The sequence below is a fragment of the Arthroderma uncinatum genome (assembly GCF_011692745.1).
Source record: "Arthroderma uncinatum strain CBS 119779 chromosome Unknown scaffold3, whole genome shotgun sequence".
Taxonomy (NCBI): domain Eukaryota; kingdom Fungi; phylum Ascomycota; class Eurotiomycetes; order Onygenales; family Arthrodermataceae; genus Arthroderma; species Arthroderma uncinatum.
In genome coordinates, this window is record NW_022983865.1 from 1,242,809 (window position 1) to 1,258,071 (window position 15,263).

At 50.8% G+C, this 15,263-nt stretch overlaps 6 protein-coding genes across 6 annotated transcripts; 3 read left to right on the forward strand and 3 right to left on the reverse strand.

Moving 5' to 3' along the window:
• Window positions 1-664: 664 nt before the first annotated feature.
• GIQ15_04161 (rho guanine nucleotide exchange factor scd1) lies at window positions 665-1,987 on the forward strand (the record flags this gene model as incomplete). The annotated part of the gene is made up of 1 exon (XM_033551578.1): window positions 665-1,987. The coding sequence occupies one exon, from the start codon at window positions 665-667 to the stop codon at window positions 1,985-1,987; it is 1,323 nt and encodes a 440-aa protein (XP_033405308.1).
• A 1,226-nt stretch (window positions 1,988-3,213) lies between these two features.
• Window positions 3,214-4,153, reverse strand: GIQ15_04162 (uncharacterized protein; the record flags this gene model as incomplete). Its single annotated transcript, XM_033551579.1, has 4 exons — window positions 3,214-3,305; window positions 3,352-3,532; window positions 3,594-3,726; window positions 3,795-4,153. The coding sequence occupies 4 exons, from the start codon at window positions 4,151-4,153 to the stop codon at window positions 3,214-3,216; spliced, it is 765 nt and encodes a 254-aa protein (XP_033405309.1).
• A 629-nt stretch (window positions 4,154-4,782) lies between these two features.
• GIQ15_04163 (structural toxin protein RtxA) lies at window positions 4,783-5,197 on the forward strand (the record flags this gene model as incomplete). Its single annotated transcript, XM_033551580.1, has 2 exons — window positions 4,783-5,066; window positions 5,143-5,197. The coding sequence occupies 2 exons, from the start codon at window positions 4,783-4,785 to the stop codon at window positions 5,195-5,197; spliced, it is 339 nt and encodes a 112-aa protein (XP_033405310.1).
• A 406-nt stretch (window positions 5,198-5,603) lies between these two features.
• On the reverse strand, window positions 5,604-8,963 carry GIQ15_04164 (uncharacterized protein; the record flags this gene model as incomplete). Its single annotated transcript, XM_033551581.1, has 2 exons — window positions 5,604-7,741; window positions 8,141-8,963. The coding sequence occupies 2 exons, from the start codon at window positions 8,961-8,963 to the stop codon at window positions 5,604-5,606; spliced, it is 2,961 nt and encodes a 986-aa protein (XP_033405311.1).
• A 566-nt stretch (window positions 8,964-9,529) lies between these two features.
• On the reverse strand, window positions 9,530-12,649 carry GIQ15_04165 (uncharacterized protein; the record flags this gene model as incomplete). Its single annotated transcript, XM_033551582.1, has 1 exon — window positions 9,530-12,649. One exon carries the CDS (start codon window positions 12,647-12,649, stop codon window positions 9,530-9,532), a length of 3,120 nt encoding a protein of 1,039 aa, XP_033405312.1.
• Window positions 12,650-13,807: 1,158 nt separating this feature from the next.
• On the forward strand, window positions 13,808-14,582 carry GIQ15_04166 (DNA replication complex GINS protein psf3; the record flags this gene model as incomplete). Its single annotated transcript, XM_033551583.1, has 6 exons — window positions 13,808-13,849; window positions 13,896-13,964; window positions 14,013-14,071; window positions 14,122-14,311; window positions 14,363-14,471; window positions 14,518-14,582. 6 exons carry the CDS (start codon window positions 13,808-13,810, stop codon window positions 14,580-14,582), a joined length of 534 nt encoding a protein of 177 aa, XP_033405313.1.
• Between the last annotated feature and the right edge of the window lie 681 nt (window positions 14,583-15,263).

A 15,263-nucleotide genomic window follows, 5' to 3' on the forward strand; every position in this document is an offset into this window, starting at 1 on the left:
ACCAACCACTCATCTGTTAAAGGGATCTAAAGCAATTATAAATCCGGAATTAGTACTTGGGTGATGGCTTATGGTGGTGCAAAGGGCCGGACAAGCATTTCAATCCCCAACATACATCAACTTCGGTTCAAGTTGCTTAACACTTGAATCTTGTTACTATTTAAATATTAAAAATAATGATACCCTACCTGGATATCCACTTTCATAAGTACTGTTTGCTTTCATCCAATGTCTCCTCCCGGAAAATCCCGGCCACCGTGACTATGACTGAACCTTGGAATATTGGATCGAACAAATCGCTAACCTTTCCTATCTTTCTTCTTTTCTAGTATCACATCTACCTATTCGAACACATTCTTCTCTGCTGCAAAGACATCTACCCCGCTAAGCAGAAGAGCAAGTTGATGGGAAAAGATAAACCCAACCCAAATCCGAAAGTGAAACCTCGACTTCAGCTGAAAGGCAGAATATACATGGCCAATGTCACCGAAATACTATCTCTTTCGAAGCCAGGTTTGAGCTACCCCACCACTCATTACAAATTAGCTATTGTGTTCATTCTAACCATATCCTGGCCGCAGGATCATATAAAATACAAATCTTCTGGAAAGGCGATCCTGGCGTTGTTGACAATTTTGGTATACGTTACCGAGACGAAGACACGATGAATAAATGGTATAAAGATATCGACACGCAGCGTGCTCTTCAAGCAGATGAACGTCCTTCCTCTAGGTATAACGGAACCTCAGAGACGGAATTTACTTATCTCAGGAATACACCGAAACCTCCAAATCCGTACCAAGAGGAGTATAGCACAGAAGAAGAGCAGTTGTCGAGAGAGCCCACCAACACCTCACTCTCAGAATTCTCTACCTCACGAAATGCGTCTAGCTCGAGCCTACGGGGTCGCTCTGCCACGAATGGAAGCGGAGGATCCGGTCAACACTCGAATAGTCGACCACAATTCCCAATTGCAAATGCTCCCCTGACTGTGCACACGCAGTTCACCCCAGGAGCTATATCTCCAGGAGAGCGAAATGGGGCTTCTTATTTTTCGCCAACAGGCGAGGCTCCTTCAACAAGATCCAGCTCTCAGTCAACCGCCTTCTCTTATTCGCGTGGAGGAACTCCGTCAAATGCATGGACCGAAGCGGAGCAGAACCGGTACACTGCACCGGCCATGCCTAGGTCAGGTTCTAGAGATGGATCCACGTCCAGCCCTTACTTTAACAATGCTTCTCGTGGAGCTCAACGTCCCTCACTTCCTCCCCTTTCTTCAAATCAAAACGGACAGCCCGGATCACAGTCGCAGTCACAGGCAAGAATGAGATCAGCAAGCAGCCCTGATATCCATAATGGTGCATTGCCAGACTCTCGTCGGTACGTGAACGGTGGACACACCATGCAGACTGTAGATAACGTTCCCGTGCCCCCTATCCCTCCCCACATGGCGAATATGCGTGCTCCTATAAATAGGAGCCAAAGCAGCTCCCCTACCGGAAACATCCTCCCCATGCGCTCCGGCACTCAATCACCTAACATGCAACCACCATCTGGCTCTCGCCACGGCCACCCACCAATGGGTTATAATTATGAAGCCCATGCTCCAAACGGTCGACCTCAGCAACCTCCGACATCCAACCCACAACCTTCTCCATTTGATGATGCAGACTCCCAAATGCCAAGCCAACTAAAAGCAAAAATCAACTTCGACGACAACTACGTTACCCTCGTAATTGCTAGTAACATACTCTTCCGCTCCCTCACAGACCGAGTTGACGCCAAATTAGCACGGTTTACAGATCGGTCTATTGGCGGCAACTCCGCACGACTACGGTATCGAGACGAGGACGGCGACTTTGTAACGATCGATAGTGATGAAGCTGTTCAGCTTGCATTTATGGAATGGCGCGAGCAGCATCAGAGCTCACTTGCTACCGGCCAGGTTGGAGAGATCCAGTTATTTTGTCAGCCGGTGGAAAATTGATTTGTTCATGTTATCCAAAAACCAATACCCCCGTTCGTTTATTTTTTTGTTCATGTTTCCCTTTTTTATGTCATATCATATATTATATCCGTATATTACGGGTTAGGGGAATTTTGGCCCTAAGGATTTGATTCGATATTTTAATTGGATCTGAGAGATGTGTGTCGAAACCGGAGTAAATAAACTATTAACGACCAGCATTTTTACAATACTTCCTATAAACAGACGAGCTCTCCGACTTGTGCATTTCCAGTTTGGTGACTTCAAGGCGCTATCTGACCCGGTCAGGGTCTTGGATGTTGGAATGCGCATAATTGACCGAGAAGAGCAGGCAATTAGGGTATAGGCATCTTACTGCCTAGAAACAAGATAAGAAAGGAGCGAGAGAGACTTAGTGTTAAGGACAGCATCAAGTGCTTATACCCTACTTCTTTTTAGTGTGCGTCGGATAGCTGCAGCAATGGGATAACCATTTCCACCACTAAATGGCCTAGGCGTCAAGCTGCAGGTCGAACTTCTAATAATACGCAGAATCTATTTACTCAATACTAAGCTGTAGATATTCAGATAACGTACGACTTGCCCTAAGCTGCCTCCCTTGATTATTATAAGGTAACCTATTCCAACCCCCTTTTACGCATCAAACAGCTTCATCTTCATCTTCATCTTCATCTTCAAGAGCATGCTCTACGCAATTTGTATTACTTTACGAGTTCTTCAAGAATGGTCAGGCAGCTAACCATGTTATTGGTTATTATCCTAGGCCCCATATTGGGCATACAGTGTATTGGTCGATCTATATGGATAAAAAGGTCGCCTATCCCCATCCAACTCGTTGAGTGTTCTATACCCAAACCTGGACTTAGGATCCATTGTCATCCTCCCTGTTTATTGTATATTATAATGGCTATATGCTCATTGTCTATCGCTCAAAGCTGCCTTCGAGGAATCCCTCATATTGTGAGTGGATGGCATATACATTCACTATGCTTAGAGGGTGATTCCTTCGTATACCTGTCAGGATGCAGGCAATACTCCGTGTTTTCTTTCTTTGAGTAGCAGACCTTGCACTAAGATCCGTTAGGTTAGTTTAACAACTACTCTGGTGAAGATCCCTCGGTGGACAGGTATGAATATGGCTAGCTATCTTCATCGTGGGATTCCCTTTCCCTATTGCAGACGAAGTGTTCATGCAGCTCAGCCCCCTTTTCTACTTTCAAATATATTCAATTCAGCATGTATATTCCGCATGAGCCCGAGCCAACCTCTTGCACATTCTCTACGACCGTCCGGCTCGGAGAGGTCGTACGGATCAGACCTGAGGAATGTTAGAGGGTCACTGGGGGCATATCCACCTATCAAACCTTCTAGATACTCTCGAGATACTGCTCCCTTGTTGAACTGGAGGGTACTCCCCTTCACACCCACGACAAACCCATGATATGTCTCTAGAGTAGGGTTTCGATTATATTTTAGGATGGCCTGGAGGAGGAGGTAAGGCACCACCTCTTCTGTGGTGCACAAAGGGTAGGCGCCTTTCGTTCCCTGAGAGGAGACGCGTCAACGGAGTTGTTATTTATTGAAAAGCTGGATCGAAGTCACTTACGACAAAGACAGTGAACGGCAGACCCTTGTCAGCCGTTCGATGGTATGTGCCGACACCGGTGAGCTTGCCACGGACAGCTACTGACTTTAGACCACACTTGAATGAAATTGACTTATAGCTATAGTTTGTACCCCTGGTTTTGTTGGATCTTAGTGTTGGCAGTTCTGAAGTAATATGTAGATATAGTTGCCAACAACTTACAGATATTTGTCGCCAGTAGCTCTAATAAAACCAAGCGCAATAGCATCTGATTTCCCCTCAACAGGCCATCCATTTTTTAGACAGCGCATGGCTTGCCATATGTCATTGAATGTATCCCAGAACGGGTTGTTGAACGGTGTACGGAGCAGACTTAATTCCTCCCTGGAGGGCTCAGCAAAAGCCGTTGCAACCGTTTCGAACAACGGGTCATCATCCTTAGGAAGTAGGGTGCTACCAAATATGGCTGCGGCACTGGTATGCTCTTGGGTTTCAATATGTAACCCGGTTGTGTATGATGGCCGCCATTTATTCGGCGCTTTAAAGAGCTTCAAGACGTCTATCTGTGTGCCAGACTCCATGTTTCTAACTCTGAAGCTGGTATCATATCAATACTGTAATATGCGTTCTTCAAGATAGGGCTATAGCGGGCTGGTAGCAGGTTAAGATATACTTGAAGCATCAAATAGCGGGAGATCTTCATGAAGATGCCGATATCCAAGAATATCAAATTGCTTTGGTGTATCTTGCCACCCGCCACCAAAAGAATATATACACCAGAAACAAACTCCTTTGTGGCTGTTTGCACTTTACCTTTGGTTTATCTCACTATTAGCTATCACTTAGCATCTACCATTCTAGGTTGCCCTCATTACTATCCCTAGATCTATGCCCAGATTAGTGTATTTAATCCGAATAAGGGGAACCGGAAATCTCATTCTTATATTAATGTATATAGATAAAAATATGGAAGACGGGTTCGTCTCTATATACTTATTAGTTGTGAAATCAGTCTCCGAAGAGCGTGGTAATTATAATATATATCTTTATTAATAACTATTTCACGGCGGATTAAATAAATAGTTTCCATGCATCCCCGCATTCAATTACATCTCAATATCAAATCGGTACGGCTTCCCCAGCTCATTATCTATATCGAGTATCATCCGTGTATAAAAGCCTCTTCGAAATCCCCCATTCTTCATTCCAGATGGCGACTCCAACCCGCTTTACACTTGTCTTCAATGTGCCCGCACCAGCTCTCGAGGCCTGCAAGTCCGCCATCTTTGCAGCTGGCGCTGGCCGCTATCCTGGTGCAGGGAACTATACCGAGTGCTGCTATACTGTCATGGGCACTGGCCAGTTCCGACCTGGACAGTCTGCGAATCCGCATATCGGCAGCGTGGGTGCTCTTGAGGAGGTTCAGGAAGCGAGAGTCGAAACGCTTTGTGTTGGAGAAGAGGTTGTTAGAAAAGCGGTTGCGGCGCTCAAGGCGTAAGTCCATCTACTTGCTTTATACCTTTTAGCTGGCAAGGAGTCATATTAATGGGACTATTCTGACAATTTCCAGCGCACATCCATACGAGGAGCCTGCTTATGGGGTGTTTAGAATGGAGGACTTTTAAATCGAACTTATCGGGGTATCTGACGGACTGTCCAGAAACTGCATTATCAAGCCTTTTACTTGCCGTATGGCCTCAACAAACATTGTCTATGGTTGCTATCTAGAGTCGATCAAAAGGAGGGTAAATAAAATATTACGTATTCGTTATATCATTTTGCTATCAAAGTAGTATTTCCAGGGTATCATTAATAACCACCTATATTCGAAGCGAGAATTATGCATATATGTGGACTACTGCGTTTTGAGTAAGAAGGTCAAAGGACCAAAAGTTTTCACAAAGAATATGAAAGACAAAAAGTGAACTCGGGAAGAAAAACCGCCAGGTCCCAATGTCAATCGCTTAATCCATACGCCAAACCAACGCCATCGCTCATAGACTCATAGAGATGTAGAGTATATATTTTAATTTATATTCGGCCATGCCTCATTGTCTCCCTTTCAAGTAGCTCAGACTCTCCGCCGTCGCCTGTCCGCCGCCGTTCGAGAACCCAATACTGCGAGCCGGACTCGTCTGTGCTTCTAACGTAGCTGATGCGCTCGCCTGCTCCGTTGCTCGTCGTAACTTGCGACTTGTCGTCTTCAGTAAACCTCAGGGAGTTCCTATTGGTGGAATCCCAGGAAGGTGGAGAGTGAATACCGTCAGAATGTCTCCTGATAGACGCTAGGTCACCCCTGAACCTTGTGTCGGTGGGAATGCATTCTCTTTCATGCTGGATAGGGCTATTCAGCTCAGAGCCGTTATTGAATAGACTGTTCACTTGGATTGGGGAGCCTGTATCGTAATAGTTCAAGTTTCCATGGTTAAGGTTCGATTGGTGAGTGACAGAAGGAGACGTTGTGCCCTGGCTGGCGGCACTGCTGCGTAGACTTCCATTGCTTCCACCCCAGGCTCCGCGGCGGAGTTTCATCAAAGCACTGAGTGATATATCGTCCTCCAAGCCTTCCATACCGACAAGCTGAGCAAGAGGGGGATTGGAGACCTGACTTGAATGGCCCACATGAGTAGCGACGGAGACGATTGAATTGCGTGTGCTCCATTCACTCCGCTCGGTGATGGGAGTGAGACTTGGTTCTCTAAAGTTCTTTCGCCCGCTGTGATTTCGAATTACGCCTTCTGCTCCTCTAACGCCAAAGTAGCCACCGTAGACACGCTCTGTGTTGTCGTTCTCGGTCGAGTGGGCATAGAATCCGAACTCCTGGCCGTAGAATCCTTCATCGTCATTCTCTAAAACATCTGCATTGGCCTCGGCGATGATCGGGTCATCGTCTAGTGCATCTCCGTCGTAGTATTCAAAGTCGTCAAATGACTCTTCCATGCCAACTGTGTCAACTGTCTGGCTCATTCTGCTCTCGTCTGCTGTCAAGCATGGATCAGTTTGAGACTCTCCCTCCGGCAGAGAGGTTTCACTTAGACTTGCGTTCCGTTCAAATCTTCCTTTCCGAGCCGCATCATTAGCAGCCTGGGCTAGGGCACTGTGGTATGCTTCCAGGTTTCCCTCGGTCAATCCCTGAGACTGGGGTTTCTCTGATGCCTGAGTCTGTATCGTCCTACTGGCATCCTCCGGTCGTGGATGGCCATGGCTTAGAGGTTCGTCAGCAATAAAGTCATCCCGGGGCTGGCCGTTGTCCTTTGCTATTTGAGTCTGTAAACCACAGTTAGGAGTGATATCCTCGAACAATGACTTGGGCGGTTGCGCCGCAAGCCTCTTCCTGTCATATAAGTAGCTTGTCTCATCGTCAAATATGGATTCATCAAATGTAGAATCTTGCATCTCGGCTGGAAGCTCGCCAAATAGGCCATCGTCGTAATACATGTCATCATCGTCATTCCTTGACTTGGAGATATGCTGGTTAGTTCGCATAGAGACCGGTAGACCTGGATTCACCAGTGCCACGGGGACAGGGCCGTCACTATTATTATACGTGGGAATATCCGATGGTCTCGAGGGTACGTCAAGTTGAGAAGGTAGAGGAGTGCCATTACCCGTCGAAGGGGGTAAAAGGCTACCGGGTGACTGCTGGGCTACAACTGGAGACTGTTGATTAAGTGACTCTCCGCCATGGGGACTTATAGGACTAGGTATCACGGTGGGGAGAGTGGGAACATATGTATTCATGTTATTCCGCATAGTTGGCTGCAGGCCAGTTGGTATTCCGTCATCAGAGCCGTCCATGATAGATTCAGCGTCAGCGTTGACGCCAGGTATCCTCTCTTCCAGCCCGTCGTCGTCCATCATTGCATCATAATCGAATTCGTCAGAGTCAGCATCGAATTCACTTCTCCTTTCACTCCCCTGAGCTCTCTTTGCAGCTTCTTTCTCCTTGTGCTTTTCTTCCATGAGCCTCTCCTGTGAGGACGATGCGCCGCCAGCCAGGTCGAAGCTGAACCGGGATGCACTGCTTGTAAGATGCCTTGGAAGGCCAAGGGGGGTAAACGAGGGGTCTCGCACTGACGGAGGTTTGTATCGTAGGGTAGAAGGCGGTGATTTGCTTTGGCTCGCCGGGATGGACGGCGGTCTTTCGTACGGGCGTTCATGCCGCTTTTCTTCAAGGGCGTTAAAGGCGTGTGGGTGAGGTAGTTCGACAGAGTTGTTATTGATCTGTCTATACGGTGGCTGTGATAGCCTGTTCTGCTGCTGCTGTTGTTGCTGCTGCTGCTGTTGATGTTGATGTTGATGCTGCTGTTGATGCTGCTGCTGTTGATGCTGCTGCTGTTGATGCTGCTGCTGTTGATGCTGCTGCTGTTGATGCTGCTGCTGAATTTGAAGTTGAAGTAGCTGCTGCTGTGGTTGATGCTGATGTTGATGTTGATGCTGCTGAGGCCTTGGGGGATTATCAGGAAGCTCCCTGGGCTGCCGTGACCGAGCAGCTCTATCAGTATAACTCTTCTCTCCAACGTTCGGTCGAGCTCGCGGCACGGAGAAGTCATGGACAAGGCTGCCACGTATCCTGGGGTCGTAGTCGTCCGGAAGAGCAGGGACGGTCAGCTTGCTGATGCTGATATCTTCCGGCCGCGGGCTGACCGGCTGCGCAGACCGTCGACGAGCCAGGAGGGCCATGGGATTCAGCAGATTCAGCCTCGTCTTTGACCCCTTGGACGAAGGGACCTCGAGCACCTCCTGGCCCTGCTGCCTCCTGGACGAGCTGCCCTCGGCCCTCGAGTCTCGAAAGAAACCGCGAGACTCGGCCGCCGCAAAGCTCTCCGGCGATGCCTTGGACGACCTCCCAAAGCCTCCTCCAGGCGAGTATCCGCCGTCTCCCTTCATGCTATCTGACGGCGAGGCTTTCCCCCCCAGCGTCCATCTCCAGGTCGACGACGAGCGGCTGCTGTGGCCTGTGGTCTCCGCCGACTGCTCAGCTCGACCGCTCCCCGGCAGGCTCTGAGTGTTCCCATACATGGGCGACGCATTCGAATGGTAGCCCTCGTTTGCAATCCAGTTGTCCCTCAGTTCGTATTCCGTCACTACTATTTTCTCCTCGGGCGACGGTGGTACTGTTTTTCCCGGATAGTATATCTTCTCCTCTGAGAACCATTTCCCGCTCACGAACGCGGAGTTCAGGTCAGGCTCGGCCGTCCAGATGCCAGACTCGAAGATGCCCTCGGTCAGCGTCGAGCTGTGGAACGTAGCGGGCAGTTGGGCAGCGCTGCTGGGCTGTGATATGTGTCTCTGCGACTGCTCGGGCGACGGCGACGACGACGACGACGGCAGCGGGGGGAACGAGACGCTGGCTGGACGCTGGCCGTCGCGCCGCACATAGGTAACCATCGCGATCTGCTTCTCAGGGCTTAGCTGGAGTTCATGGGCTGGTGGGCATCGCTGCGGTCGAGTTGTGTCGCGGTGGAAACCTGTATAGACTCGCGAATTGCGCCTCTGAGCTAGCTGCAGACGATGCGATTGGTGTCAGCGAGAAGCGAGAATATACGGAGTATACGAAGGAGAGAGTAAATAGATAGTAAACAGAGAGTAAACAGAGTAACAGAGTAAACAGAGAGTAGAAAGGAGGCTGGTGGCCAACTGGTAAAGAAACGACCAGGCGCAACTGTAAATAGACACAACAGCTGTTGGCGATCAACAGTTGGCTGGTTTCCAGGGGCGACTTTAGTCCCGGCTATTTAGCACAGCCTTGCACTAGCGACATACATATGAAGGTGTAGTAGATAGATGGATAGATGTAGTTATAGAGGAATAGATGTGTAGATAGATATAGATGTAGATGTAGATAGATGAAGATTACTGCTAACGGCCAACACCAAGCTATGCTTATATTACAACTAGAAGAAAGACGAAAAGAAAGATTAAATGCATAGATAGAATTAAGAAATAGTAGCCAGTTACTGTCGAACGCTCAGTCTCCATCGATCGATCATGTCCCTCTGGTTGGGATCGATCATCTCCGGCTGCGGATACATGGCAGGATTATAGACGAACCCGGTCGTGGGATAGCCGAAGCCGTTGTTGTTCAGCAGCCCGCCGCCGTTCAGCAGAGCCGGCGCAGTGCCTGGCGGTGGTCCGTTGGCGTATGGGAGGAAAGGCGCCCCCGAGAGACGCTGTCCGGGCATCGACAGCGGCGTGGCGGCCAGCATCGACGCCCGGCTTCCTGGCATCTGCAGGGACTGGTTTGACGCCATCGCAGCTTGGTATCGAGGATCGAGCTCCGAGTGCGCGGTCACCACGCCGGATCGTGCGGGATGGGCCTGTAGGATATTCGCCATGGTTCGTCGGGCTTGGAAGCGGGAGGCATCAACGGCGGCAGGGTTAGCAGGGTTGCCAGGGTTGGTTTGAGCCTGCGCTTGGGCTTCTGCCTGTAGACGTCGACGGCGTTGACCGAGTGTTTCTTCCTCTGGCTCTTCGGCAGCTGGCTGTGGTGCGTCCTTGGGCTTGCCGCTGTCTGCCTCCAGATCTCCGAATCTCGAGATCAGGTCGTCTGAGAAGTTGTTGCCAGTTCCTTCTTCTCGGGCCCTGAGTCGGCTCTTCCGCTGTGCCAGCGTCTCTTCCTCCTCGTCGCCGCTCTCGTCGTTTCCTAGCAGCCCGGGAATGTCAAGCGTATAGGCAGCGCTGGCCCGCTTGTCAGGGCTCGCATCCCTGGGTGCAAGGTTGCGAGGAGTAGCGCGGCCATTGTTCAACGGCTCTCCTCTGATCCTGGCACGTCGTCGACTAAGCGGCTCGCTCTCTTCAAGGAGCAGCTTCTCCATCAATCCCAGCGGCCGGTTTTCATCAGCGAGCTTGCTCTTTTCTGGGAAGAGGACGCCAAGCGGAACGTCTTCGTCGTCGACCTCGTCTTGTCCGGCACTCTGGTTCCCTTCCCATGCAAGCAGGACTCGTCCCTTGTCACGCTTGTCTCGTTGACGCTGCGCAACGCTGTCTAACTCAAGCAATGTAGAGTGCATGCCGTTAGGGAAGGCAGTGGCCGCTGTTCGGGTTCTCATCTTTTGCTCGTGTTTTCGCATCTGCAGTTCCGCGAGCAGAGTAGTCGGCTGGCCAAAGATCGGTTCTCCATCTGAGCCGTCTCCTCCTCCTTCCTCCTCCTCCTCGTCGTCTTCTTCCTCTTCGTCACTATTCTCTTCCACTTCTCCAATGGGCGAAGGAGCACCATTTTCATACTCGTGGCCGGCATGGTCGTCAAACGTACTGCGTAACGATGTAGTCTCGTCCACATGGTCCAATGTCTGCCCTTCCGAGCCAGCACGTATATGACTAGCCCGTTTTGTGGCCGAAGACAGCGGTCGTTCCGAGTTAGCATCTCCAGGCTTCAGCGAAGTTCGCTTCTTGTTTATCTTATTCTTCGCCCGTTTCTGCTTGTAAACATCCCCGCCGATATGTCCAACGATCGGATGGTCCGTAAACGCGCTCACAGGAGCATGGGCTGCAGCATCAAGAATGCTATCTAGTGTCGCGACAGCAGAGTCTCCCTGAATGCGAACTTCAAGCGGTGCCTTTGGGGTGTCGAAGAAGGCGCTTGCACGGAGCTGTGGAGGGAGGTTGGACACTCTCTTGCTCTGTCGGTCCCCAGCTAAACTAGCTCCCTGTTCCGAGTCTGCGAGCCAGATGGCTGACTTGCGAGCGTCTGGAGATATAGAGCTGAGCAACTGTGTACGGCGTTTTTCCTGTTCAGCATTCGCAGGAGGGTTTCGAGACAGCCGTTGGGGGAGGTTGAGCATCATCGGGACGGGGGCAGGGTAGAAGACCATATCTTGACCGGGAGGAGGGGCGGTGTAATGCTCTGCTTGCGCGGCCAGAGGTGGTTTGGAGAGCGAGACACCTCTGGAACGAGGCACTTCGCGGATATGGGGTGTGAAATGGACGCCATCGAAGTCTCTGAACAGGTTTGTGGATTGTTGGTATGAGTCTCCGGACGCAGCGCTCGCCGGCCGTTCTTGGTCAGGGTCATGGTGAGCTATTTCGGGTTCAAATGTTGTATATTCAGCGGTATGTTGGCCGTTGGGTTGGGGGGCGTTTGGGTTAGCAGAGATTGCTGCATCTGCATCGTGGAGGTGAAGGTGGTTCTGATTCTGGATCTGGCTGTGGTGGTCCGGCGGAGGAGGTATCGTTGAGCTGGTTACAGGCCGTTGCTCCTGCGATGCATCGGCACTCTCGTTCTCAGGTTCGATGATATGGGCCAGTCGTGAAGAAGAGGAGCCGGATCGTAACCGAGGCCGGTTCGTGGACGATTGCCTGGAGAGGGTACCGTAACCTGGCGTGGAAGACGGGGAAGCAATCTTTCCTATGGAGTTCGACATTGAGGCAGCGGAAGCAGCTCGCGATCGGGACGAAGCAGCTCCAAGAGAGGATATACGCTTCAGCTGGCCCATAGTCGCATCCTGCAAGCCTATACCATTATTATCCAATTCCATACTGATTCGTTCGGCGGATTTCTCTAGCCTCTCCACGTTCCCAACATACGCCCCCTGGATCGACTGCAAGTCGGGCGTAGGATGGCGTAGAGGCGTAGAATTTCTCTGGCTACGGGGCGTCTGCATCACCGGCTCAGGAGTCCCCATAGCCGCGTCCCTGGATGCATCGTAGGCCGACGAGCGATAACCACCGGGCGAACCAAAGTCCGTTGTTGGGGTCGATGTCGAGTCCCGCTGCTTGTGATGCTGCTGATGCTGGCGAAGATCGCGGTGGCCCACTTGAGCGTCCCCATCCCCGTTCGGACCTGGTTCAGCCACCATCTTGTACTCGTCTTCCTCCAGCAGTTCGTAGCTTGTCGCCGTCGACGCTCCGCGCGATCGTATTATGGCCGCGGCGGACTGGAGGGAGACCGAGCTGGGTTTATCTGCGGCTGCCACTCTGGCAGTGTCCATGTGTTTGGTTCCGCCAAAGTTTTCAAAGTCGAGCGAGAGGGGAGCGAAGGACTGCGATTCGAGGACGGGCGAGCGGTCTGAGACATCTGATCCAGAGTTGGACGCGACCTCGAGCTGGTCCGTCTGTGATAGAGCATTGTATGCCATCGTATCTATTGCGCGGTCATGAGCTGGTCATGAACAGGACATGAACAGGACATGAACGTTCACCGTCTATCGAGGCCCTGCAGATTAACTACTCCGTACTATAGCCAGAAGGACAAGGATGACCTGGACGGAGATGCTGACGGCGATGGCGATGCGATGCTGATGGCGAGGCCGGTCAGAGAAGAGAGAGAGATAGCTGGTGGGATGAGAGGAGTCCGCGCGAGAAGTGCATTATTTAACAGAGTCCCTGTCTGTCTTTGTTCGAGGATTTATATGATGATACGCCTCCCAGACCTTCACTAGAACGGGCGAAAAAGTAAAGTGAAGTCGATGAGACCAAGGTCTACCCTGAAAACAAGCAAGACAGATTCTTTCTCGGGGAAGTGTTTGCTGTTTGGATGTGCAGGCATCTCGGCCTGATTTGCATCAACTTGCCACTGGGTGGAGATGTTTCTGGTCTCGAGTTGCGGCCTGCATGTTTCATCTACTACCATTCGTCTTCCTGTGTCCGTTATTCTATTCTCGTCGTTATTCGTTATTCTTATTCTTATTCTCGTTGTCGTTATTCGTTATCGTTGTCCGTTATTGTTATTTCTTTTGATTCTCCTGTAGATAGTAGACTCTGTAGACCGCCCGTAAGTCTATCGGGGCGTCGTGTCTGTCAATCGGGTCAACGCATCCGCGAGTATCTATCCATTGTCACTGTTAATTTCCTCGGGCAGCACGAATCCGCGAGCAGACTGCCCTGTACTCTGTACCACCGCGTAGACTCAAGGACTCACGCTGTAGAGCTGGGCGAGATGTCGCACTCCAGCTGTATGTGCAACTGTCCAGTCTTCCGTCAATCTTTCATGCCGTCTCAATCTTTCATGCCGTATCAATCTCTCATACCGTCTCAATCTTTCATACCGTCTCAATGTCTCTGCCTCTGCCTGTCTCTCAATCGTCTTTATCCTAATGACTATGTTTATGTCTTGTTGTCTTGACGTTTCTTCGTCGTCGCTTTATCTACTTCAGAATAACCACGTGACCTAAACGCGTTAAAAGACGAGAAGAAGAAGAAGATATCTCTTTAATATCTGTTATATCTTTTAATATCAAGCAGTATCGAGATATCGAGTACTGCAGAGATGAGCAGTGCTCGAGGCGACCTGCAGCATGTCCTACTACGATGTCGACGCGATCCTTACAGACTCGCAGGTGAGTACACCGTCGTATATCCGTACATCTGCTAACTGGTCGATAGAAAGTGCCCTGTACCTTTGAGCTGGATGTTCCAAAACTCGGCTTCCTCGATGGAAACGCAGGAGGAGATGTATGTCGTCCTCCGTCATATGCGCACCTAGACTAATACAGACTACAGATGAAAGCTGGCTCCAAAGTCGAGCTCCCCCTATGGCTAGGCGAGATGCTTGCAGTCGGGTTCGTCTTTCATATATGCACACAGCAGGATCTGACTGACACCCGTCCAGTGCCCGTCAAGGATCTTCCCCCCTGGTGACGCTGGATCTACCCAAAGCGCTCTCCGACCAGGTCATGAACGCGCTCAAGGCAGATCCCAGGTCCGTGGACCTTCGATCTCTGGCTCCGCACTTCTACCGACTGGGCTGGAGGATCCTGCAGCTCTTCGAAGAGGAGGAGATGGCAGACGTGCTTTCTCATGTAAGTGGGAGCCTATATATCAGACGCTCTCCGGTCTCTAACGGTTACCAGACGTTCAAGACCCGGGCGATGCAGATATCGGACCATGCCCACAACCCAGCTGGGCCGATGGGTTCGGGGCAGGAGTTCCTTCGTGGCCTGGACGAGACGGAGCGTCAATGTGAGTTGTCTGCTGATGGTGTCTGTTCCATGCTGATGGTGTATAGTATTCCGAGCGGCGCACGAGAGCGTCAAGGCCATGCGTGCCTGGACGGGCGAGGGCAAGAAGTGACTATACGTGGTTCTTATCATAACTCTAGGTAGATATACTCCGTGCGTGGTTGTATCTAGGTATAAATGCAGTTATAAATAGACCGGAATCGATATCTGGAATAAGGTCTTGCCGGAAGATATCCGGCGATTAATCGACTCCGACCATGGTTCAAGCTGCTTAAACGCCTGGAAGCTGGAGAGAATAGTTTCGTGCGCCGGTACGACCAGACAGAGTCGCACATCCGTTCCACTCAGTGCTTGCACGTCTCATCCGTCCTCCATCCTGCCAAGTGGGACGGCTCAGGGGTCGCGGGCCCTCGGATGTGTTTGAGCCCTGGACAGCTTAACCCTGCGCCGGACGTGCATCTCAGGTCGAGTCTCATCTTGTATGGCAGGGATAGGAGCTCCAGGGCAATCCAGGGCAATTCAGGGCAATCCAGGGGCAAGCGAGGCTGTATTCACTGTTCACGTCTGTACGGAGTATTCACGTCTTCTCCTATATCAAACTCGCTGTAACGTCCAATTGAATATTGAACTCCCGCGCACGACCTTGTCTGTGTAATATTTGCCGTTGTGAGCGTCGAGTTGCGGCGGGATATCGCGTTAGGCCAGGGGAAGATCTACCAGCCACCACCTACACTACACTTCTCTACTCTACACTACACAACTTCTCTACAGCTTCACTATTCTACACTTCTCT